Below are 27,489 nucleotides of genomic sequence, written 5' to 3' on the forward strand. Positions count from 1 at the left end.
ATGTGGCTATGTGAAATAGGTGACGTCGTAGGGCGCAAAGTGTGATATATGGGGAATATATTACTTTCACATTTGGCCGGATGTTTATCACCAAGTTCAAAAGCCTATCTCGTACAAATCTATTATAGTATTGTTTGCTCGAGATGCGACGAAAATATTTTAGTTTGATAATGTACGCCACTCAGTTGTATTGGTTTCTATTTTGCATGACTTCACACGAAGCGTCGGAGAGGAGGAATAATATTATGATAGAATTCCGTATACATGTATATCTTTTATACCAATAGATTTAGATAATACTAATAGCTATGCTTGTGACGTCATTTGTTGTTCATAAGTTGAATTTACTCTTGGGAACGGGAGGAAAAAATAATGCTACGCTTTTAATAAACAATTCTGATAAAATATATTTTGGTCGGCTATACCATTTAGTACCATCTAGTTATAAATATACATACATACATAAATGAGTTTTTTGTAAATATAAAATTTAGAGACTTGATTATTAATACACATTTTTGTAATGTGCGAGAATAAAGCTAGTAGAGTAGCTTTTATAAACTATAAGTGAGACAATATTAGATAGCTATATACCAAAGATTATCATCCCATCATTTATCTAGTTTTTGTTAATCTAGCCAAGATAATTTTTGTGTTAAGATAAAGCAAGAAGAACTTATACAAATTTGAAAATGAACATTAATACCTGCTACGAAAATAAATTTAATCACTACCACAATGGAATCTGTTATATAGATGCAAATTTTGTTACCATAATTATAACTGCGTCATCAACGCTTATTTTATTAAAATCGTTTATATCCAATTTAAGATAAAAATTCTATCGTTACCTATATTATTTAATTTCTGGATCCACGATTAAATTCTTATCTGTCATAAAAAATTCAATATGCAAAGCGGAAGAGTGACATGGGTTTGACGTTCAATTTTGTAATCCGAAATGAAAAATTGACGTCTTCAGATTGCTCTTTCTGACCAATGTCGCTTTCAATTTGATGATCAAAATGAAAATTATTAATATGGCAATTCAATTTATTTACATATTTATAATATACTTTTTTTACTTTTTGACTTAATATCACGAGACGTAAAAATCAAATACTAAATTAGGCGTGTCTGGATCTGACTTACTAAATGTAAAATAAAATTGTAAGATATTAACAATAAGGATCCTTTCATTTGCAACTTTTCACTTAACGATTTCATCTTTAACAAACTCGATCTCATTTTATCAATTGTCAAAGTTTAAAAACTTAATCCACTTAAGGACCCTTAAGGGTGAGTTTGTAGTGCGCATGACGTTACCCTAGCGGGAAAAACCAAGGACATTCGGCGGACGGACCTTACGCGGGTAGCACGCTCCGCCCGGGCGCGTCATTCAAATATGGAACACGATACAAACGCGTGAGGTGTTGTAAACAACGGACGTCTAAATTCGAAATTTAATTTTTTTCTTAAAAAAATTGTGTTGTAATTTTTTTTAAAACATGTTAAATAATGTTTCAAATGTTACCAAGAGTGGACGCTACCTGTACTGTGGAGCATAACGCTTATAATGTGACTACAGTTCCTGTTCTGTTCGTAATAACTGCGGTGCATGTGAAGTCGAACAAAATATTATGTAATTTACTATACGCAACTACAAAAGCTTAAAAATGAAGTTTATATCGATTATCACATTGTGTGGTAAGTAGTTTTAATTAATTATTTGTATAACTAAAGTACCTGTACAATTAAAAATTTTACTTCACTTGACACATGTATATACATGTATATTCAAACTGAACGACATGAAACAGATTAAAAAAAGAGTCAGTTAAGTTCATTTTTTTTGGTGTTTTTTATGTATATCGTTCTGAATAATAATGTTTCACGAATTCTTTAAAATTTTCGTAACTTATTGTATTTGAATGTAATTACAAAAAGGATTCTAGATCTGTATTTTTTGCCAATTGTAAAATTATTTTAATTATTATTTTTCAATTGACAGGTTTACTCTAATATAGATTATCCCTATTAATCTGACATTATTATATAATAATTATTTTTTATTCTTTTTACAAAATATTGCGAACTTGCACATATATGATCAACTACGAAGTAAGACTTTATATAATTAAAAAAAAAAACAGTTTTAAAATTAGCAAATATATTTCGTAACTTATTCACAATAAAATTGGTCACATTGATACTCTTTTTCTTCTTCAAATTGCTTATAAATTGTAGAAATATTCAGCAGATTGTTAAACTCGTTACAAATTATTTCTACCTAATTAAACCCTAAGTGGGAGTAAACAACGTAATCCATTCATCGTGGTTGTGTGGATATCCTCCGTACGGGCCCTTTGGTAATAGTTTTTAATCATTAATGCATGATGCGGGTTTAACATTTTCAGATGCAACTTAGGGTTGCCTCTTCGTTATATTTTATAATTAATTTTCAAAACTAATCTTTTAAATATAATATTTTTTAATTTCATTAATCGTAATGTAAATTAAAATAGGAACTAAAGTTTTTGAAATATTTATTTTTAAAAATAAGTATTGTTCGAGTTTTTTTTTTAGTAGTTTTTATATTATTTTGATATTGGATTTGAGTAAAGTGTGGAATTTATGCACTGCTTTTAAAGATAAATTTGCTATATCTCTTGTATAATTATATAAGAAAAATAGCAAATTTATCTTTAGCCATTTTATCTTTTACACTGGAATACGGAAATATAAAGAAGGAACAAAAATCAATAATTAGAACTAAAACATAAATAATTATAAACTTAAAGAAAAAGGCAATACAAAAATAAACTTATACCTAATTAGAAATTATACAACCGTAATGGCCATCACTCAGATAAGTGTTTAGGCATTCATATATATTATAATACCTAAACGCTGATTTTCTGTGAACTAATTGTATATCAAATATACGCATTGCTATATTAGATAAGGAATAAGCAAGTTTAAGTACCATCTTACTTATTTACATAGAAAATTAAGCTTTTCTACTCTGTGGAGTCACTTAAAATTACCTAGGTATAATGATAGAATGTAGAACCTCTTAAGATCAACCAATCATTACCCTTTTATAAAAATTGGCAAGATTTGATGATAAAATGGTGAACTATTACAGTTGTTTTTAAGAATGAATAGTAAAATACATAAAATTCACGGAAAATTGTTATACTGTCCAAAATCCAGTAATACGTACCCGTAATTAAAAACATATTTTCGTATATCCTTATATTAATATTTTCATATAATAATATATCCATGTTCATGAGAATCTGTTGATCAGTTCCATGAATACTGCTGAGTTTTGAGTATTATAACCCTTTCGTGATACCTTGTTATACATATACAGGTATATATATGTACATATTACGCAGAAGGTATAATTGGAAGGTATATTTTTAACAATGATTAAATATTTATCTATATTTTTTTAATCTTGTGATTATGTTACTGAAAATTTTTATGATTCTAAAATATTTTTTATATTTCCATCGATGTCAAAATGAATTAATTGAACTCATTTATCAGTTTCGTTTAAATATTGCTGAGTTTTTGGTATTATAAACTTTTCGTGTTACTTTAGTTATACACATGTAGAGGGTATTTGTAAAATATTACAGAAAGTTATATTTCTTTTAATATGTCAAATTTTAACGGCTGCCAGATTTTATTCTTCCTTTTTATAAAAATAAATAAATAAGCCCACGAATATGAGAGTGAGCTTGTTTATCAACCGATTTCAAAAAGAAAGGTCTCAATTCAGTTATATTTTTTTTGTTTGTTACCTTATAACTCCGTAAGTTCTAAATCCATTTGGAAAATTCTTTTTTCCAAATGGATATATCTATCGATTGTTCTTTTAGAAATTTTATAAAAATCGGTTCAGTAGTCTTCTTTTGTCACAATTGAAGTCGGTTTTTTATGCGACACAATCTTTAATTATTCGATTGTTATCTATCAGCGTCTTATTTGTTTTATACATGTAATAGTAAGCAATTATTTTAAGCAATTTAACGTAATGACCAGTAAATTGTGTACTTATGTTCTATATTGAAATAATAAATCAAAGGAAAAATTTATTTTGTTAGATGAAAAAGAAAATATAATCTAATAAGTTGATGAGCTCAGTGATTTTTTTATGAATTCAAATGTTATGAATTCAACGGATAATGTGCTCGCATTTCGGAATGTCAAGGTTCACAGTCCATTGGCGACACCAGGACTAGAATGGAATCCATCTTAGTATGGATTCGATTGAAATTCCACACTAATGCCGACGATACGGCTCTAATTAAAACGTGGTTAGAATCTAAAGTACGTTTAATGAAAGCGATAGATATGCATTTATTAAGTTTATGAAATGAATTTAAACCGACTTCCAAAAGTAATTCTCAATTCGAGCGTATTTTGTCTAGAATGAACAATTATGAATTGGTTTTATTGTTTTTTTTTTTAATTTAAAATTTCATGCCACTTTCATAATAGTGTATTGAATTTTCAAAGTTGAAGATTTTTTGACAAAATAATAAGAGTGTAGTTATAATCTCTAATGAAGTACTCAGAGACATTTGTTATTTTTAGCTATTGCCGTTGTTGTGTACGTAGCATTATGCTTACATTTCGCCGAGCATATTAGAATCTAACGTAGCGATCGGCGGGCCTACCGTTGTTACTTGGTTTATTTCGAAAATTACTTATTTATAGTTGTTTTAGGTCGATCTCTGTGTGTGTAAATTATAGTACTTTAGAGGTTTATTAATCCTAAGAATGTAGAATGGAACATTATAATATTGTTTTGATGCCTTCGTTTTATGACGTATCCCAAATATATTTCATTGAGAAAAACACATTTACTGACTTTTTAACTTTAATAAATACAGCCTCCAACGCTAACAGATGCTCCTGTTTATTTTTGCCAATAATAACGTCATCTAAAAATAAATAAAATAAATAATAATTTGTTGGAATAAGACTTGTTGATCCAAATAATACCTATATAAATCTTATGGAAGTCAATTTGATTATATGCTTGAGTTACTATTTTTGAAAAAAACCTTGAATTTTACCATAAATCTATTCTATGATACGTTATCGCGATTCGTGATTCTTATGACTGAATTCTGATTAACATAACTAAAATATAATATAATATCTCAATTAATAATAAGTTAAAAAGTAAGAAGTTTTTATTAACTGATTTTATTTTGAACAATGTAACAAACCAAAATATATAAAATAATATATACATATATATATATATACAAACATTCATAACTGGAAATAAAGATACAGTCAGATAACGGATGGGTATTTATTTTCGTGGTCTCGGAAATAGAGGCTATTAATATTTGATGGGCTAGTTCTATTTGCCTCGATAGACTGATTTAATAGCAAAGAATATCGGAAACTAAAGTTACAGAAGATATTACGTCATAATGAACGTATTATGTGTGGTGCCTACACTGCGTTCAGTTTATGTGGTGTACTTATATAAGCGTATAAATTGTTTTAGGCGACTTCCAAAAGCTTCTTTCGTTATCAACATAGATTATATAGATAATGCCATATGGCATTAAGTTCGCCATTTGTATAAAATTTTATTGTGCAATAAAGAATAAATAAAATAAATAAATAAAGCGTCTTCACACAATTAAGTCACCAGAAACAGGCCAACTTTTTTATCCATGAATGCAGATAGGTTCCTTATATAGTGGACGTGAACAATAAGAAAGGAATTTTGAAAATTCAATCCCTAAGGGGGTAAAACGGGTATTAAAAGTTTATTTGGAATTTCGTCAGTTTGGAAAATAGGCACATAAAATATAGATTTAAACATGCGAGCGACGTTGTGAGCAAAAGCTAGTGCACATATACAACTAAGTAACTGAGAAAAATTATATTACAAGGTTAAGATGAATAATAAAAAAAAAATATACAAAATTCGTATGAATACATTTGAAAGAACAAAATAAATAGCACAATGATCCGTTCTTAGGCTTATCTTTACTGACTACTTTGATTTATGTTCAAATATAGACTTATAATATATTTTAATTTTAAAGTCATCGAAGATGGCCAACGTTTAAATTAATTGATGTATATTAATTTCTAATCTATTGATATTTGAACATTGTTGAGAAAGCAATCCACACATTTCGATTTATGGGCGGCGGTAGTCACTTACCATCAGGTGAGCCGCATGCTCGTTTGCCCCCTGTGTTGTAAAAAAAAAAAAAAAAAATGTAGAGTAATACTCTTTGGTTGCTGTTTGGTAATAGTAAGAAAAGGAATATGTCGCCTCTAATAAATTGTAGAATTTAAATACATTAATAAATATATAAATATGAATAATGTGTCTAAATATTACAATAAATACTCTACTAAATTACTTCAAAATAATATTAGAAGAAACAATTTAAATTTAGAAAATCAACTTGCTCTGGGAAATTTTTAATTTAATTACTTGCAACCCTGAATAATGGTTCGTTTTATTTTGATTAATAAAAAGAAAAAACGTAATATTGAAGACTAGGCAGCATGGTCTCCGACCTTAGCCTGTTCCATAACAGAACAAACGTACTAAAAAAAAAAGAAAAAACGTGTCAAATTGAGTCAATCGAAAGTCAATTTAGCCAACTTGCATGCTTTTGACACCTGATGCTCTGTCTATATAATCTAAAGGTGTTAATGTTTTAATGACAATTATTTTGCGACTATGTTTCTTATGTATACATAAATTTAAATTATAAACAGTTTAATATTAAATTATAGAGTTAATTCCCGTGTTAGTCCTATATTAATTTTATCATGGTCGAAGATGTCGTCTTTCTTTGCGTAGAAAAAAAAATTGTTGTGAAGCAAACATGATTCTGCTTCTAACCGATTTCGATTCCGCATTCTTAATTCAAGTATTTTAATATAAGGTATCTACGAAACACTTTGTCTTTTGTTGGTGACTGAATTAATTTTATTGCAGAGTACAATGTAATTGTCTACACTTGACACAATTAGTAAACAATTTAAGTAATAATAAATTAGTAAACTGTATCTATTATATAATATTATTTAAATTAAAAGTAGTATAAGGTATGTTTTTCATACAAAACTCCTTTTAATATTCACTCTGATCATTGTTTATTACTTTATTGTATTAGACATTCTTTACCTTTAATTTAATGAAAAATATGTCAAAATTGGACCTCTGAGCCGGAGATGTCAGAAATACGGGGAAATTGAATGTCTTCCATTTTTTGTAGACTGTTAAAAATAAAGGAATGCCATTGTTTAAATTAGGAGAATATTGCCCTTACCAATTGATAAAAAAGGTACGGAAATTCAGGACACGGAGAGGCATAAAACATAATGAATGAGGTGTCATGTTAATTTACGAGTAGCTAATGTACTCGTAAAATGCTTGAAAAGGGAAATGTTGTTCACAGAAAGTTTTAAAAATGGGATAGCTGGAAACATTTTCAACATACCTATACTTACATGACGTGTGTTTCTCGGACTGGCAATATTTTATATTTTGTGTAAATTCAAAAGAAATACTCCGTAGTTTTGTTTCCATGAATCATAATTAATCCGTTATTTTAAAAAGCGGAAAGTTAGGGATTTAGCTTTTTTTAAGTATACTTGTTTTATGTTGGTGATTATAATGTATTTTTTTAATTATGGTTTTTAAAACTATGACTCGTTTCATGTTAATATTTTTTTTTAAATTTTATCAGTTACTTTCTTATCAAAAATATTATATATCGGTAAGTAATTTATTAATATGATAAATATGAAAGTGAATTTGTTTTATCTTTTGATATTCAGTCGACCAATGGTAACCAATCGTAATTAAATGAGAAGAACATAGGCTATGCCTCCTTTTTTGTCATTGGTCTGTTTACATGTCCCGGGTGGACAGATGAAGTCGCGGACACAGCTACTAATAATAATAAATCATAATATGCATTTATTATTTCTAAGCAAGCAGATACTTAACTTGAAAAGGTAATTGACATTTGTTTATGAGAGTCTAGTGCCTGAGCTAGGTCGAAACCTGTGGTACAGGTTCTTAACTGCAGATAGCTATAAAGAACTTTGTATGAATAAAAGATTAAAAAACTTTATATGTGTCTGTTAATATAATATATTAGTTTTAGTCTAGGGACTTAAATTCACATTCGCATTGTATATTTGTTTAAAAATTATTTTTTTAAAGAATTAATAATAAAAATATTAAATAGAATCAATTTCTTAGTACCTACATATAAATCTGTGAAAATGAAATATTTAAAGAGGTTTTACTCGCTTGTAATTTAGACAATACGAGGATCGTTGATAAAGAGAATAGATTAATACGAGTACCAAGATTAGCTCGTGAATCTATTGTGATTGCTGAGATTCTGAACAGCTGGAATTCTGCAAATTATACTTCGAAGTCGAATTATAGCAAGACTTTAAGATACATTTAGCTCACTTAGAGTTTTCTGCGTCAACCTGGAACGTTTTGCCAGATACAAGAGAAACAGGTGGCGGTAACTGCAAATAATTTCAAAACTTTTGACAGGCGTTCAACATTTTAGTCTATCCGCAACCATGGATACTCGAAATGTTGTGATAAGCAAGTAGGTACTTCATCGATGTAAATGATTATATAAAATTAAAAAAAAAATACACTTCAGTTATTAATACTTGATACATCGAACTATTTATTAATAAACAACAGAGAACTCAACACTTAACTGTACGAATAATAAAATTCAATAATGTTCGTTTTTAAAATCAAATTTAAAAAGTTTGTATTGAAATGAATGTTATCATTATATACCAGTATGTTGAAATAAAAAAAAAAACGGATTTCCCATTTATTTCCCATTGGAAGGGGCGATAACGGATTCTACACGGGTAAATCTTGTGTTAGATACATCCAATAGATAGAATGTCTCATTTATCTTCATCCAGGGCAATATATAGCTTCATCTATGCACATCAACTCTCAAGTGCATGGTTAGCAGAGTAAGTGCTGACAATATGCTTCGAAAGCAGTACTGTTGTGTCATATTTATAGTCAGTATTAATAGAATTTAATGAAAATATGTACAAACGAATAATTAATGCGGCCTAAGATAAATAAAATAGATAAATTTATTGATTGTTTTGTCTAGATACTAACATTATTTAGAGAGATAATTTCAATAAACTTTTGATTAAGTTCTATGCTTGATAGGGAGGGGGGGGGGGATAGAAAATCATTAATGTGGTCTACATATATATTGGAGTAAATTAGAATGTTATTACTAAGATAGTTTATTATAAGATTGTACTTAAGTCGAGCCTCTTTGAAAGGATAGGCTTTTTGGATAATTTTCCTTATACGTCTAATTGGTAATTAGAACTTGTTGGGTATTGATACACTCGTATTAAGGCTTGGGACTTGTTTTCTTAAGATTTTTTTTACGTAAATTTTATAATAAATATATTAATTTTGTAAAGTAAGATTCCGTAACTTCAAACAATACAATTTAATATTTGAATATTCTATTAAAAATACAGAAAAATTAAAATCTGTTGGTGAACAAATTATTACCGTATTGTTCTGGTATAATGGAACGGTATATGACTTTCTTTCTTGTCGTTGTCGTATTAAGCGATTAAGGGAACTTAAAGGTCGAGGAAAGGGTAGCAGCGTCCCGCTTAAAACATCACCAAGAGCATAACTGCGATTGCCAACCTCCCCCCCCACCCTAAAGGTCAAGTGTGTGTAACTACTGGTAAAACTTCCTTATACATAGAAACTTTCCTCTTGGATCACCCTGTCTATTAAAAAAAAACCGCATCAAAATCCGTTGCGTAGTTTTAAAAATATAAAGATACATAGGGACAGACAGACAGGAAGCGACTTTGTTTTATACTATGTAGATACACATATCTTGCTTTTAATTTTTATATGATGTATATGATGTACAATTTAAAAATTAAAAACTATATTATTATTGTTTTTACTAAAACTCATATTACATAAAGTATTACACAATATTATTATTGTAAGAAAAACACTTGTACTCTTTCAGATATTGCTATAATAAATACTGATAAGTTTCGCGATTCAAGGGTTTTTCAATTTTATTATACGATAGCATCACCTTAAATTATAATATTTTTGTTAAAAGGTATATTTTATACAAATGTACGTAGGACTTATTTAGTATAAAACTCTTATATAGATTATTCAAATATGATAATGATATTGTAATAATTATTGTGTTTCAAAATAAAATCGAACTGTGCTCCACGTAATATGTAATCATATCGAAATAAATTATTTTAATAATAACAATTTCAATTGCATAGGAGTTTTTAAAATCACACGAATAAGAGTTCCTAATGTATGCGATAGATAAAACAAAGCACCTAGCACTTACGCGTTGTCAAAACTGACATAATGTATTTACTGTATACGCAGGAAAGAACAAAACTTTGTCCTTTCAATATTGACACTTATGATTAATAAGGTTATGTTCGACAAAGAAAACTTCGAGAGCAATATCAGAAAATTTGTCATCGGTTTTCCTCTACGCAAATGTTCGGTTTGAGTAGGATTAGATGTTATAAGAGGGTTTTGTAGACCCAATTACAGAGGCGTGGTATTTTAATACCTTCAAAGCCTGAAATTCGAAACAGCATCCGTTGTTGAGTTTGTTAACATCTTAAAATTAATTTTCCTTTGAAATTTTGTCAATTGTCGGTGAAATTAAACGAAGTTTGCCGTTTCTTGACAACGTGAGATGGTTGGCTCTGGTCCAACCATTGTTTCGTACGTATACTTTGCGTAGATAGGTACATAGTAAATGAACTATAGCGAATTTTTAAGCTGTGTTATTTTGTTTTTAAATGGATTTGTCTGGATTTATTTTCTAGATATGATTATGATTTATAATTGAGAGTTTACTTCAGTGTCGATCCCATATTTTGTTATGATAAAAGCTGCTGTTTTTGTTTACGGAGCAAAACATTGCTTATATAGGAGTAAAATTTATTTTTATATGCAATATCGTCGAAATCATAATTAAAAATATTTTCAAGTATTTTGTCGGTGATTTTTGTAGAGCAAAATATAAGTTCTGGTACATATCCGTTGCCAGCATTGTTTACAGAAAAGCAATTAAAATACGACCTTAACTTCGAGCTTGAATGAATTAAGAATTAATTACGGATGAAAATTTGTTTATTCATTAAAAACCATTCCGTCTTTAATATTTACGGCGCAGATGATCTTCAATTTAATCGAGTTCCTCATTTATTGTATTAGTTTTTAAATGGAACCTATTATATGTGTCTTTATGATGCTCTGTAATATTGCTTTTATTAATGAATTCATTGTTGTAATATAAAATATATAATAGATATAGAACAGAGTTTGTATTAATTAATATCTTTAATTGTTTTGTAATGTTTTTAATTTATAATATAAACAAGTTAATGGCAGTTTTGCCATTTTGTTTTTATTAGTTCGAATGATAAGAAAATAGTATATATATAAAATTATCTTAAGAATTAGTAGTAGAAGATTCAGAAAAAGTTCCCTCGTATACTCGTACAGCAGCATGATTCATTTTATCGGTAGCTCAATTTTTTTTTTATTTTTTTAACAAATTTTTTCATTTTTATTTTATTATGATTTAACATTGAAAAATACACACAACTTTATATTTTCATCGTTTTACGATCAACCCCTGTCTTTTAATCGCGATTTTTATATTTCGCAATAAGTGGTAAAACAACGTTATTTATTAAAATTCCAAAAAATGTTTCAAAAATACAATACCATGTTCAAATGTCAATAATTTGAAACTTTACTGCCAATGTCTAAGACAATTAAGCTAAACAACAGAGGTGAATAAATTAGAATTTTTACACGTCTGTAAAACAAAATGTTGCGCACGAATAGATACTTAACAAGGTTATTTTAGGCACATAAAAAACGTGTTAATTAAGTCATTTGTAATTTTATAACCATGGACTCGACTCCGCATCGGCGGGGGCTCTATGGGAAACTGTTAATGGCGTTCAACCGTAACAGGACAACTCCCCGTTCCGGCGGCTTGGCATACTTCCAGTCGACGATTGTGCCTCACTACGGCGATTATTTTCACTACTGCACCATTCAGACTGCTTCGAATCCGACGGTTGAATAGACATGAAAGAAATTTCGTGTGCTCCGCCTGATTTTAATGACAACCGTTCATCTTTTTTGAACGTGGGATATTTGTATGTGGTAAATTTAAATGCCTTTTAAAAGTTTGATGACTCGGTTACATAAAATAATGTTTGCGTTACAAATATCAAAATATTGTATATATATTTATTAATATATTGTATATATATTTATTATATATATATATATATATATATATATATATATATATATAAAAATATATATATATATATATATATATATTTATAAAAAGAATATTTAGTAGTGACTGTGTATATTTATTATTACCTATAGTAATATTGAAAAGAGAAAGATTAGGTCCTTTGTAATACACAAATTAAAAAATAATTAATTGATTTAAAGTACTATTTTATTTATATCCTTTAAATAATTTCAACAATGTACCTACTAAACTAACAATGTATTTATGCGTGTGGCGCCGTAGTGGGTCATTAGTTAACTGTAACCATTGTAAAGCTTGCCACCGATAGGAAATTCACCCTGCTAACTTCACTATTTGCTGTCAGGTGGTCCATATAATTGTTTGCCACTTCAGTTGTTTAAAAAACCTATGTAAGTAAGCTTTTACCTGATGTTCAATGAACGGGAGAACAATATTTTGTTGGGGTTATGTCTGTATATGTTAATCCCGATCTTTGGCATCTTCATCATAAATGGTGTTAATAAATTCCTTTTAATTGTAAGAGTCAGCTAACAGATATATAATATAAAAAAAATATTAACAAACTATTAATAATATCAAAATCACGGCTAAAAGGTTTATCATATTAACATATACGGACTAAAAGGATTATTATATCAAACACGTAAATTTTATAAAAATGGGCTTATGTTTGCATACTTACTCTATGAAATTATGATAAATATTGTGCACGGTAATCCTTTCATGAGTACGAAATGAGGGGTCAAACAATGTTATGCAAAACGAGATTGGTCAAGTCAATTACGTTTCAGATACATTGCTGTTACATATTGGTATTAACATTTAGATATATTAATATATTTTGTGTATATTAATTATCGTGATTGTTGGTACTTGGTGAAATTTTGTATATACAAGTATATTGATATTATTAGAAAACACTTGTACTTTTCAACAAAAAAAATTTTATGAAAAATACGTGGTTGGCCCCCTGATGGCTCGAAATTAATTTCCTGCCATTTATTCAATTGTTTGCATGGGGGAAAAAGTAGTGTAAAAATTAACTTTTAAAAATGCCCTATTTATATTATAATAATGATTAGGTATTTATCAAAAACCTTTTTTTACGAAAGAGCAAGAGCATTTTTAGTACCAATAATATACTCGTATTTGGTTATAATTTTTTATATAACTTTTGGTGTTATCCATATATAATATATCATCATCATAATTTTAGCCGTTAACTGTCTACTGCTGATTATAGGCTTCCCCCTGTTTTGCCAGTACATATACATGTATGCATTTACAAAAAACAGTATGTCTATTGTTTTGGAACTAAATAGCGTTGTGTAGTTTGTCTAGTGGTATTTATTATTATTATTACTTCATTGTACACATTGCTTATAATTCTATTCCAGATAGAAAATTTCATTTGACAGATAATGAAATTCAACCATAAATTAAGGCAGTACCTGTTCTGAATTCAATTTAATTACGTTGAAGTAAAGGTTCAGTTTTACACGACAACAACAAAGTTTTGTTGACAACATTATTTATTAAATCAAACTTCTTATTTACAATAGAGTGGAAGAATATTTTTCTATTTATCCATAATAAATATTAACTGGCATGAACTTCAATTGGTGAATTCTTATCCCTTTATCTCTCTGGCGTCTGATCAGTAATTGTCCATAAATTTTACTCGATGCGTGCCGTACTAAAATTAAGATCAATACGTTACCAGTATTAATGATCATAACAAAGAAAGAACATTCGTATTATATTGACATCTAAGATTTCAAAACTTACAATTAAATTTACCAAAATCTAAAATAAAGTTTTCATTTATTTTATAATGTTTAAATTTTCAAATAAAGTTTTCAAATAGATGACAAATTAATAATTCCAATAGTTCCAATATTTCAGTGGCAGATTAATAAAACATTAGTTTTAGTCTGGTATTCTAGAAATACCTAACATTTTTAATTTGATAGAATAAAACAGATGTTGCCAGTCTTATAATAGTACATATAAATAAACACTCTTTATTTGTTTTTGTAATAATAATTAACTTTCAACATGAATTTGTCTGTGTGACTGAGGTAGGTAAATTGTTTAACTGGGTTAAAAATAAGTCTATAACTTGTATTTCAAATACATTCGACTAGTCTAGAAATGTGCAGCAGCGTTCCTCTTAAAACATCACCAAATCCTAACTGCGGTTGCGAACCCGTCTGCCAAGCGTGGCAACTACAGGCAAACCCCTCTCTTACGGGGCTTACGTTTAGCAGTGGAGAATATCTCAAGAGATAAAAAACAATTAAATTAACTCCCTTTTACATAATATTAGTTATTAGAATTTGCTTAGTATAAGATATAACCTTAATAAATATATAAAGGTATCTTATTAATTCAAATTGGTTTGTTGCGTCATAATAACATGAACAGGTAAGATTATTATGCTGGCAACATTTATATGGATTTGTCAGAACAATACAGGCTTATTTATTCCACAGCGCTTATATATATTCTTCAAGTATAAGTAGAGATGGGCAATCCACCTGGGTGGGTTTAAAGTCTGGTGGGTAAAAACCGGGTGTTTTGGGTTTATTGGGTTTAAACCCCATAAACACCCAAATTTTTGGGTGTTTATGATTTTGTACTTCATCATCGTCATCTCAGCCGCAAGACGTCCACTATACTGGACATAGACAATATTATTATGCAGCCTACAGAATAAAAAACTTTTAATTTGATTTTGAGTTTATTAAGAAAGAGATGAAAGTAAAATGTAAAACTACAGTCAATCACTGTCAGATTCAGAGTTATTACAAGCGATGAATTGTATAGGTTCGATAGGCTCTATTTCGTCTAAACTGTTATGTTCATTTACTTGCTCAATGAAAGCTTCTAAGGTATTTTCTTCATTAAACTGAATGTCCTCGCATTCAGCTTTATGTTTAAGATTCCAGTTATAACAAATGAATGAAATTTTTTCACTTCTTTCAGTTGTAAGTCGATTTCTTTTGTTATTATGTATGTAGCCTTGGATACTAAAGGAACGCTCAGTGGCTGCCGAAGTACAGGGAGCTGATAGAATACGAATCGCTACTTTGCTTAACTCAGTGGAACCACAAATACCTTTCCACCATATTAGGGGCTCAATGCTATCTAATGAGCTCCATACAAATCCTCTGGCCCAAAAGTTTTCTTTAGCTTTATAACACGCCAAATCTGCCATTACATTTGACAAACTTAAGTGTTGGCTTAAATTGTAGATAAACTCCATACCCTTAAGTTCTTCCTCTTGAGTAAGTTCGACTCCTAGAGTCCTGGGGTCTAGAATATATGCTGCAAAATGTATTGGCCTCATTGCCATATTGCATCTTGAAGATACTGATGTTAGAATCTGCTGTTTGCTTTCTTCGCTCAATGTCGAAATCTCATTTAATGCAAAACGTATCTTAGCTTGTACATCTCTAAATGTAATGTATGTGCGATGCAAACGATTCTGGTCGCTCTCTAAGTAAAATATGCTTTCAGTGACTGGTTCCAAAATACTTATACATTCCCCTGTCTTCGTCCAGAAATCATCACTTAGAATTAAATCTTTAATATCTCTTGAAATTACCACATCTTCTCTAACTGTTAATATTTGCAAAGCTATCTTATTTGCTTTCAAACTTTTTAACGAAGTAACATGACTTCCCCATCTTGTAGCACAAGGCAATTTTAGTGTTTGTGTAGAATCTTCACCCTGCCTTGATTTTATCAACAAGGAACTTAATCGTTGACTCCTTTTAACAGTTTTTATTATATTTATGGCTTGCATAATAAACACAGTTACTTCTTGTATCTTTACAATATCTTGGCACAACAAGTTAAGGATATGTGCACAGCAACCGAGAGGAACAACATGTGGATATTTGAGTTTTGTTAATTCGAATGCCTTTTGTATATTTCTAGCGTTATCGCCAATAAGTACAAGAAACTTATTTGCTCCATACACTTTCATTACTTTTTCAACTTCTTGGCTAAGGTATTCACTAGTGTGAGGATTACTTTCTGTATTCAAACTTTTAACGTATGCAGGTTGAGGTTTTGATATAAGAAAGTTTATTATTCCTTCATTTCTTAAATTAGACCAGCCATCGCACTGAAGGTGTAAGTAACTACAAGCATTTAGTTCCTCATTTAACTCAAAACGCATTTCTCTATATATTTTATCTAAGTATTTTGTCGCTAAAGCTTTACGTGAAGGTATTTTAAATTTTGGTTGCAATTTTTCGAAAAATTGTATCCATAAAGGATGTTGCACCATCGATAATGGCGTCCCTGTTACAAATATAGCTCTCGCTAATTCTGTTTTTATATGATCATCGGTGTCTTGAAACTCAGCATTTATTGTAGTGTTAGCAGACGACGAGGGGCTTATAAAAGAATCATTTGTCTCTATCTCTGACAGTCCAGACATTTTGGTTTTGGACGAGCTATCTTTTATAAGTTTCATAGAGTCTTTTAATGTTTCTGGAGATTTTGGACAAGTGATAAGATGTTGAAGCATTTTGGCAGCATTACTGAATTTGTAGACCTTATTACAAAGCTTGCAAGAAACAGACTTGTTTGGTAAAGTACGGTAGTGCTCCCATATGCGTAAATCTTTAGGTCTCCCCATTGAACCTAAAAAAATGAACGATGATTAGTTGGTCTGACGAAAATTCAATAATAGAGTGCCTATTTTTTTACAATGATTATTTCTTGTTATTTACAATAAATTTATTAAAAAAATAATAAAATAAATACAAAAAACCTTTGTAAAATTACATCTCCTCGGAGGATTAAACGCAGACGCTAGTTTATTATCGTATTGTTCTGTATTTTTCTCAGCAACTTCTTTAATTCGATTAGGTACTTACGCATATTATGTTAAAAATAAATATCTAGTACACATCTTAGGCTATCCACCATTATTATCCAATGACGACTCTCAGCTAACTATGCACTATCATCCAAAATAAACGTGTATGGAAAATTTTATCCCAGTCGGTTGAGGATTGAGGATAATTGCATCAACATACGAACATACCTACATACTTTTATTTACATAACGCAAGCTAAATAAAAGCTTGTAATAATACATCTAATTTTAAGTTAAAATTGTTAAGTGATCATGATATAATTGTATCATTCAAAAATCCACTTACCTTTAATTATTTCTTGTTAAGTATAAATATTATTTCAAATCTGCTCCCTTAATATGCACTTTTTTACTGCTTTTCCTACCTAACACGTTACCAGGAAGTCACGTTACCAGAGTCAGAGTAATAGTGAACACGTTTGACAGTGATTGTCGTCGCCTCATATTCAGCGTCGACGAATAGGGGAATCCCCAGTCATAATGTATTGCATGCGTGGCGGTCTTACTTCAAATCCATAAACAAAGAGATAATTACAGAACTCGATACTAGATGGCGCTGTTTTTGTTTGAAGAAAGTTTGCGGGCTAAAATACATAGAATTTCATCAATGACTTCCACAAAGAACAACATTTCTGTTTTTTCTAAGTCCGTATCTCTTCCGTATATTTCATAAGATATAAGCTTGGGCTACATTGTTATGCAACGTGATTTTGTCGCTGTCTTGCTAGCAGGGTTGACAGATATACGATTTAAATCGTACTCATACTATTATTTGTCTATTTTTTAATGTACGATCGTAAAGATTATGATCGTAATTCGCACAAAAACATACGACTTTTTGGTTACCTGGCAACATTTTTATTATGAAACGAACATGCTCACATCATCAGTCACATGCAACAATTTATTGGGGATTTCCCCTTCACATCTGGCAGTCCTGCTTGCTAGAATATAGGTAAGTCAGCCACAGTTACTGACGATCGATATTTAAAGGGTATTGTTTTTGTGCTAAATATTTCATAAAAACGTTATTTAATACTTTGTGGATTATTAATTTAGTTGATAATCACTGGAAGTAAAATGGATGCTAATTTGAGAGATCAAGATCTTCGTATAAAACAGTTAATAAAAGAAAATCTACGTAAGTACTCTTTTTATACCTAGGTAGGTAAGGTATAATAAACACAAAAGGTACTTAGATCGCGTGTGTTCGAAGCATTTATTCTAATAAATTTAATTTAAAATTGTAGAAAGAAAAAAATGTCTGCCAAGCCGTAGCCGAAGCCGATCTCCAAATATATTTGGCGATAGTGAGACCCAGTGTCCAGATGATTTACCCAGCGTCGTCGCAACAAAGAAAAAAAACGAGGATAAAGTAAAAGAAAATTTACTGAAAGAAGAAACAAACTGTTCTAAATGCTTAATTTATGGAGAAGAGGATAAAAGAAATGAGTATTTCGGACTGTTAGTGGCTCAAGAATTTAAATATATACGGCCATGTGTGCGAACGAGGTGTTATGAAGAAATTTTAAAGTATCTACGGGAAGCAAAAGGCCAACATGTTGATCAACTGCAACATGAAAACACTGAAAATTAATTACTTTCATTTTATTATATATAGATTTTTAAAATTTCCTGAAATATTATTAGTTAACGTTTTATTTAATATTGTAGAATTGATCAATACAATTTATAAAAATAATTTATTGGTATTACTTACATATTTTCAAAAAATACGTAAAAACCTATTTTTTTGGGTGATTATGGGAGTTTATGGGTGTTTATTGGGTTTTTACCAAAGCACCGGGTTTAAACCCGGTGCTTTGCCCATCTGTAAGTATAAGTGAATACAGACAACCAAGTTGATGGATTGAATTTGTAACCCAATAATGTTAACGTGCCAAGTTGCAGCGTAATGATAAACAGGTAGGTTGTATTATATTTTTCATTATTTTTTTGGTTATGTAGCTACATTCATTTTATTTTGATGTTTTATGAATTAAATATGGTATGTGCGCAGATTCGTTAAAATGAACTAAATCGCTGCAATTAAAAATATTTATTTTGTTATATAATAAGATTTTTTATAATCGCCCAGAGTCTTCTGTGAGGTAATCAGAGAAAAAGTAATACCTGCAGACAATGTAGATGTAATACTATTTTATATCTGGTAATTAAAGTCCATTATTTGTTAACAAAATGCAAAATGGCACATTTTGAGAGAGCCTCTGTTCAAAAGTGGAATAATGTAAGCTGATAATTATGATGATTTGATAGTACGTATATGGATGCTTATAACTTTATTAGTACTTAATTTCTAATAGTAACCTAGTTCCTTGTTCTGTTCTGTACCAGAGGATTATTAGATTTCTTTATAAATACGAGTATTTTCAGAGTTTTGCAAAATGATAACCTTTTTTACGCTAAATGGTCTTAAAATTTTTGATCAACAGTAATTTCTTAGAAATATTTTATTAGAATTCTGGTAGTAATTTGTAACTGGTAACCATTTCGACAAATTAATAAGATATATTTTATTTTATTAAGGGTATAAACTGTAACGAATAAGAAAATAAATAACGAAAATTATTTTAATAATTTTCGTTATATACTTTAATTTCAAAAACCCGTTTTTAAAATGAGTCAAATCGATAGCTACAGATCTTGACTATTGCGTATCCAATACGAACTTGATCGGTTCTGTTCTTCTCCGTAGTCTATAGATCACTATCCGAATCTCAAAACCAAGACAATTCAGATCATAATGGTAATTAATAAAACCATTACTTCCACTATTTTACTAATTACGTTAATAAATACCATTGGAAACCCTTCATGATCATCCCATCCATTTGGCCGTCATAATTACTTCGGCCCTTGTAAAATACCGTTATTGGTAGGTATACTACGGTGGTCGACGCTCGAGGCGGGCAATGCATAGGAATTGTCAATTTTCACTAATGGAACTATAAGTACATGTGAGCATGTGTGAGTTCGTTTGTGAGATGGTATATTTATTCTTATTTTATATCGTAATTGATAATTAAATTAGTATTGATTTGTTTGTATCAGCCGTTAAATAGCCACTACTGTACATAGCTTCCCCCATGAGGAGGGTTTTGCTAGTAGTTGCTACGCTTGGCAAACGGGTTGGCAACCGCAGTATGGCTTTTGGCGATATTTTAAGAGAGACGCTGCTGCCCAACCTTTTATCATAAGCTCCCTTAGTCGTCTCTAATGTCACCCATGGGAAAGGAAGGGGTGACCTATTTTATACCGGACCCTACACGGCTATAGTATAGTAGTTTAGTATTTATTTACACCGCTAGAATATAGTAAACTTTAAGTTTAGGTATTCCACAACATATGCTTATAATTTATTTCACACTAGCTATATTCAGCGGCTTTACCTGCATGAATCAGTGCATAAAGTATCCTTGTGCTGAGTTAATATATAACCTGCATATTTACTAAATTTCATTCAAATACTTTCAGTAGTTTTTACGTAAAAGAGAAACGTACATCCGTCCGTCCATCTATCCATCCAGTATTGTTCCAAATTATTCCTTATATTAACAGGATTGAATAATACAATATAAAAAGAACTCAATGCTATATATACTTAAAATAGCTACCGATACAAATGTTAAATTATTATGAATAAATTGAAAATAGTAACAGTCGAGTTTCTTACGAGCTCTTCTCAACAGATAACATTTCGAACCCAGTAGTAGAATCATGATCATACTTTCTCTTGTATCATTGTATTATGCTTTGTTCCTTTTACCGTATTATATAATATGTTGGGGTTAAAAAGGAATAATTAAACGTAGTGAATGTCTTTACTAATATTATAAATTATGATTACGTCTTAACGGCTGATCACTATGAAATTTGGCAGACACGTACTATGCAAATTGGACTTTCAATTCCGTACTATGTCTCCCATTTGGATCGTTGCATGTGTGATATTCATGTACTATATGAGATGGAGAAGAATATAGGCTAGTTATAGTTTTTATGGGAATGGGTGTTAAACTTTATAATGAGACACCAAAGGATATTTTGGGTCTACTTTTTAATAAGTTTAAAAAACACTTATTGAACAAAACTTACTACACACTAAATGATTACTTGAAAGACAAATGTGTATTAGTCGATCATGTACAGGCTTTTGAACAAACATTTAATTATAGATATAGTACATTTAAATAAATACACATAATGTTAACAGAGATTTAAAAAACTCAACTCAGCGGTTACCGTTGAGTTTCTTGTAGGCTCTTCTGAATAGATAACAACTTTCCGAACCCTGCATTCATAAAAAATGACGATATAAAAGTTCTTGTAAACAAGTCTACTTGAATAAACATGATTTGAATTCTAACTTGAATATCCCGGTCAGTAAATACATACCAAACATGAAGTGTTGCGGATAAAAGCTTATTTTTATACTTTTGAGGTGGCTAACAGACATACGCATATTTTAAATATACTATCGGGACTTAACGCGATGAAAAAAATTTCAAGTAAATAGTACCTACATATTTGTTTATTTATTACTGATGTTAAAATTATGTATTTAAAACATGTGTAAATATCGCAAAAGTTTAAATTTAACTAAGCCCATCTGATGGTAAGCAATTACCGTAGCCTATGAACGCCTGCAATACCAGGGATATCAGGATTGTTAGTAATGGAGACTGAGAATCCCATTACTAGCAATATACCCAACCAGGTCGACCTCCTCGCGGTTTTCCCTGGAAACTATCATGGTTAATTCCTGATGAATTCATCATGATGGGCTAACTGGCCTGTTTTCATTCTCATCTATCACCCTTACTGGTGCTCCGCCATCGTATTCCGTTAGTGCAGGCGGGGTGGTTACCATACCATTTTCACCCATCAAAAAAAACCTCTTTGCCCCTTTTATGAAAAAACCCATATTGTAGTCTAATAATTATATGTAATCTGTATGTTAGTTCAACCATTAAAGCGATTGATAAAAGGAGATTATTAAATCGTCTAAGTTTTTATGGCTATGCCCTGCAATTGCGTTGCTAATTCAGAAGCAATTTTCATAAATCTTTTACATAGATAAGGTTTATTTTCCTGTTGGTCACTAATTAATTTTGTAATGATTCAAGGTGTTGTTTTCCTTTGCGGAGTAAAAAACTGCTTGTAACGAAGTAAAAATTACTCTTTCAAACGTATTTTGAATGAAATGTGTCTGTGAAACCTCGTCGATAATTGGAATTGGTATATATGCAATTGAAGTAGTAGTTTTAAACTGATTGGGAAAAAGGTGGAAAGTTTCAATTCGGTTGTATTTTTTTATGTTTGCTACCTTTTAACTTTATTAGTTATAAATTGATTTGGAATTTTTATCTGAAAGGATATACTTTCAGATGATTGTTTGGTTGTCTTAGTTCTTAATTTAAAAAAAACTGACTTTGCCACAATTGTATTCAGTTTTTACAGGATTACAAGTTTAAATTATTTGTGGAACTAAATATATACCTACTTAAATTGATTTGGAAATTTTTATCATCTGTGAAGTTACCTCTTGTTTCTCTCGAAAAAGATATATCTTTCAGATGATTGTTTGGTCCTTCTCACATTCCGACGAAAACGTGGAAAGAATTCGAACTTAACCGTCGTTTAAAAAACAGTCGTGTGGCACGAGTTCGTCCACAATTGTTTTCAGTTTTTATAGGATTACAAGTTTAAATTATTTGTGGAACTAAATATATACCTACTTACAAGTATTACACGAAACATTACAATTAATAGATAACAGAGATATGTTATTCGGATTAACCTTTAGGTAGTAGCAGAAAAAAAAGGATAATGAAAACCGTGATAATAAGAGCAACGAACTGTAAAGCCTACTGCTATTTTGATGAAGGAAGCACCTTGCCGTTTTATCAACACTGGCCCAAACCATTAAATACTTGAAGCAGAATTAATAGGATATTTGAATCCTCTTAATCGGCTTTTTGGTAATTCTGTCGCTTTTATACGAATGACCATGATCAATAGATAAGAAAATGTTTAGAGAGCACTTTTATACGATAAACCTCTTTAGAAAAATAGATTTTCGTTTTGCAATCTCTATAGATAAGAGATTGTAAAATCTAATTTATTTTTTTAATATATAATAAGCGTCAAATTTAATCTTAAATAGAAGTGTCTACCAATCGATATAGGTTTGAAATAAACCATAAGGGTTTTAAGTATCTACTCGCATTCTGATATGATATATTATTGATAACGAGGCTATTATGCCTCACTACTCTCTATACCATATCAGTCATTCAGTGTTGAACATAGGTCTCTTTCTATTGGGGGGTTTTTCCAATAGTTGCTACGCTTGGTAGGTGCGTTGTTAGGCAGTTAAGCCTTGGAGAAGTTTTAAAAGGGACATTACTGCCTACCCCTAGACTATTAAGTTCCCTTAGTTACTTTTTACAATACCCACGGAAAGGAAGAAGTGGCCCGTTCCATACTGGAACTACACGGCAATCCACTACTAATAGTCAGCTTCAATTTCAAGGATATATAAATATATTAATAGACTTTAGAGATAGAAATTAATTTACATTCTTCTTTTTTCATTAATGAGGAAAAAACTTGTTTTATATTGACCTCAAAATGAAGGAAGTTTTAATATATAAAGCATAAAACAAATAATATTAGTCATTATAATAGATAATTCATACTTATGAGTAGCTACTGTACCTAACATTCCTTGAATAGGAATATTAGGAAACCTGACTATTAATTTTGAATAATTATGTGAATATAGGTTTAATAGTTTAGAATCTAGTGGTTCTTGGCTGCAACCCAAATTAGTAATAGCTATCCTCTTATTAAGTACGCATGTTTTAATTGCTACTATAATGGTGTTATTATGGTAATTGCAGTGGGATCTTTATGAAAGAACTGTTTTATAATAATTTTGCGTAGGAAAAAATTGTGCAGATTCATTAGTTCATTTCTTTTTTTGCTTAAATATCATAGCGTATTTTTACATATTTAAATTCACGATCTGTAATTAAGTATTGTAATTACAGGTAAATAGTACCTACTAGTACATACCTGATTTATAGCAAACCTTTCTGGTCGTGAATTTAAATTCATGAATTCAGTATGAATTACGTATAATAAAGATTTTACAATATAATACACTAAATATATATAAACAAGACGAAAGCTTAAAATTAACTAATTGTTTTACATAAAACATAAACTTTAAAGAGTACTTTTAAATAGGATTATACAAGGGTTCTTTTAAATTGTTATTTTCAATCATAATGCTATTATAATTTTAAAAGGCAAGGAAGAAAGGACCTGGTAACACAGCTAAATGGGACCAAATTTATATTAACGTAGCTGATAAAAGATACCTATTGTTTTTTTAATTAGTATAGAAAAATAATTTAAAATTTCGCTTTACAAAAAGTGAATTAAGTCATGAAAATTTATGAGACTGATACGCGTGTAAAAATCTTATCGACTACAAAATATTATCAAAATCATATTAGAAAATGCAAATATACAATATGTTATATTATATATAAATATACAAAAAAATTATATACATATTATATATAATTATTATCAAAGTCGCTTAAATTATATGTGAAATTTGTTGGAATAAATTGAACAGACTTATTAACATAACAATAAAATTCAACCTATTTGACTATTCAAATGCCGATAAAGAATAAATTATTTGAATTTATTGGCGTAGTATTCTAACTTACTTTTATTAGGTACGAAAAATGTTAACAACTTATTACAAAATGCATAGATTAAAACTGTAGCCCATACCATACAATTTCATTAGCGTAATGAAAGAGGTAATAACGTCGGCCTTTGGGCCTCGTTCGTTCAAAGCTTATCTGCAATAGAATAACAGCAGGATTTTCAAGGCTTATATGAAAGGTTTCTACCTTGCAAATGAATCGAATTCATCAACGCCGTACTGAATGTTTCAACTTGCCGCAGTTTTATTAAGTTAAGCACAAGCCACACTGATAGCTATATTAAGGGAACCTTATTTTATTTCTTTATTTCAAGCAACCATTTTTTAAATACAGGCTCATACATAAATACATTATAGTGCATATTAAAATTTTTATGATATTGTTCACTCGTTGTATCGGCGATGTATGTGCCATATCATGTGATGATTTTTTGAAAGTTAGTTCATTAAGTTTAGCGTATAATTAAGATTCCTATACTTCCTAAAATATAAAGTAATAACAATAATAACCGTGGTCATGTCATACAGCGCCATCTAGTAATCTACAACACAATGAGTATATTATTGTTTATAAGATGTTAATCGCATTTTGCCTCTAGCTTTGTTGTCTTTATTCACTGACTTTTGTTAACTGTATATGTTCAGTTATGCGAACTATGTAAGTTAAGTTCAACATACTAAACTATTTGGGTTTACATTGATAATTAAAAATAAACAAAAGATATAATAACGGGGTCATATGCCATTTGACGCTTATCTTTTAGAGAGGGGACTTTTCTTTACCCCTCATAAATACTGTAGTTTAACTTAGCTGGTATTATCAGATTACGTAGTTAAAATAGTGCAGTTATTTCGTTTAGTTTATTCTCTAGTCCGCAGTATGAATTAAGCTAAGAAAAGACGCCTAAATTCTGTGCGCTAAGCTAACCGAAGTTAGTATCGCTTAGCTTACCTTTTACTGTGACTTGCGCTTTAGAAGCGAGCCTTCTCTATAGACTAAATATAGAGAAACGTAAATATGAGGTATTCGAAGAGAAGTGAATTTCACTTTGCGGAAAATTGTCAACGTTTGTGCTGCTTGTAAAAGCTTCATTTATCGTTGCATTGGACTTTTTTATTTTTAATCTATACTCGTACAAAGTTAATGATTGTGGTTCGTTTTACTTTTGTAGTCCATATAATAATTGACATTTATAACGAACTAGTTCTGATTGTGTTGTGATGATTTTATTTGCGGGAATTGAAGGATATTTTTAGAATTATATTATTTAGGATATGATCATCTAGTATACTGATCGTATAGTTGTTTAGGTGTAATTGATTAACAAACATCAAAATTAATTTACAAACATTATAACATATTTAGTATAAGGTAGATAGGATACCTTAAATTATTAATGTCTTCCATTAATCAAAATCAGGAGTCATGAATATAGAATTGAAGTTTTTTTTTTGTAATTCTTACTTAAGTATTCTATACATATCTATCTATTTAGAAATGAAATATCCAAACGATGAAACTACAAAAATAAACTAAGAAATGAAAAAGTAATTTAGAATAATACGTAGGTTTCTACTTAAATGCAATATTAATAGTAGCTCTTTTATGTAAGCCTTATTTATGACGAGGCTCAGTATATATAATATGATCCAATTAATCTATCATTCCATATAATTATAACCAACGTCAACAGAGTCCTTCGCAGAGAAAAATGCTATCATTCTAGAACAATTTATTATCTAGCGTGTATCCTTGGAGACATTTGTGGCAACTAAAGCGAACGAAAGACAAGAATGGCAATGATAGGTGGCGATCTGGCTATAAGCCAGGTCTGGCGACAACATTGTCTTTTTGTTTATACCGTTTTCATATATTCTTCTGTAGTAGCTATAGTAATAATCGCTGATTATTAACTCTATTGGATTTTACAGTTGGTTGTCAAGAGGTAACTAACTTTTATATTTTGTAGCTATTTCGTATTAAAAAATACTGCCTTATATATAGTTGCCATGTGGTCTCAGAACTACTGATATATATATATATATATATATATATATATATATATATATATATATATATATATATATATATATATATATATATATATATATATATATATATCAGTAGTTATGATGTAACTATAGGCGATTACATTAAAGCGTATTTCAGTACAAACATTACGGATGGATGTGACTTCGAGTTTTCCTTAAATAAAAATCAAACGTAACATCTTACACCATTACGTGAAATATTTATTTGTATAGTATACGGGCGTAATAGTTATGAATAGGCGTTTCCTCATGGAAAATCAATATAATGAGATAGGAAAAATAATAAAATCATGTATTAAGGCATTCAGCGTTCATCCGTATATCTTTTCCTTATTAGTAAGTTAATC

At 29.8% G+C, this 27,489-nt stretch overlaps 3 protein-coding genes across 3 annotated transcripts in view; 2 read left to right on the forward strand and 1 right to left on the reverse strand.

Annotated features, from left to right (window-relative positions):
- The first annotated feature begins 1,360 nt into the window (after positions 1–1,360).
- The window catches only part of LOC113513705 (uncharacterized), a 53,659-nt gene continuing 27,530 nt past the window's right edge, over positions 1,361–27,489 (forward strand). Inside the window, exon 1 of the mRNA XM_052903509.1 lies at positions 1,361–1,707. Coding sequence (XP_052759469.1) covers positions 1,677–1,707 — 31 coding nt within the window. The 5' untranslated portion in view covers positions 1,361–1,676. The remainder of the gene's footprint in view (positions 1,708–27,489) is intronic.
- On the reverse strand, positions 14,948–17,727 carry LOC128202606 (uncharacterized). Its single transcript, XM_052903508.1, has 2 exons — positions 17,606–17,727; positions 14,948–17,081 (listed from the first exon to the last, which is right to left on the reverse strand). Exon 2 carries the CDS (start codon positions 17,074–17,076, stop codon positions 15,205–15,207), a length of 1,872 nt encoding a protein of 623 aa, XP_052759468.1. The 5' UTR covers positions 17,077–17,081; positions 17,606–17,727; the 3' UTR covers positions 14,948–15,204.
- Positions 18,341–18,916, forward strand: LOC128202607 (uncharacterized). Its single transcript, XM_052903511.1, has 2 exons — positions 18,341–18,460; positions 18,570–18,916. Exons 1-2 carry the CDS (start codon positions 18,400–18,402, stop codon positions 18,914–18,916), a joined length of 408 nt encoding a protein of 135 aa, XP_052759471.1. The 5' UTR covers positions 18,341–18,399.

Source organism: Galleria mellonella, unplaced genomic scaffold, assembly GCF_026898425.1.
Source record: "Galleria mellonella isolate WM207_F2 unplaced genomic scaffold, CSIRO_AGI_GalMel_v1 utg139, whole genome shotgun sequence".
Classification (NCBI taxonomy): domain Eukaryota; kingdom Metazoa; phylum Arthropoda; class Insecta; order Lepidoptera; family Pyralidae; genus Galleria; species Galleria mellonella.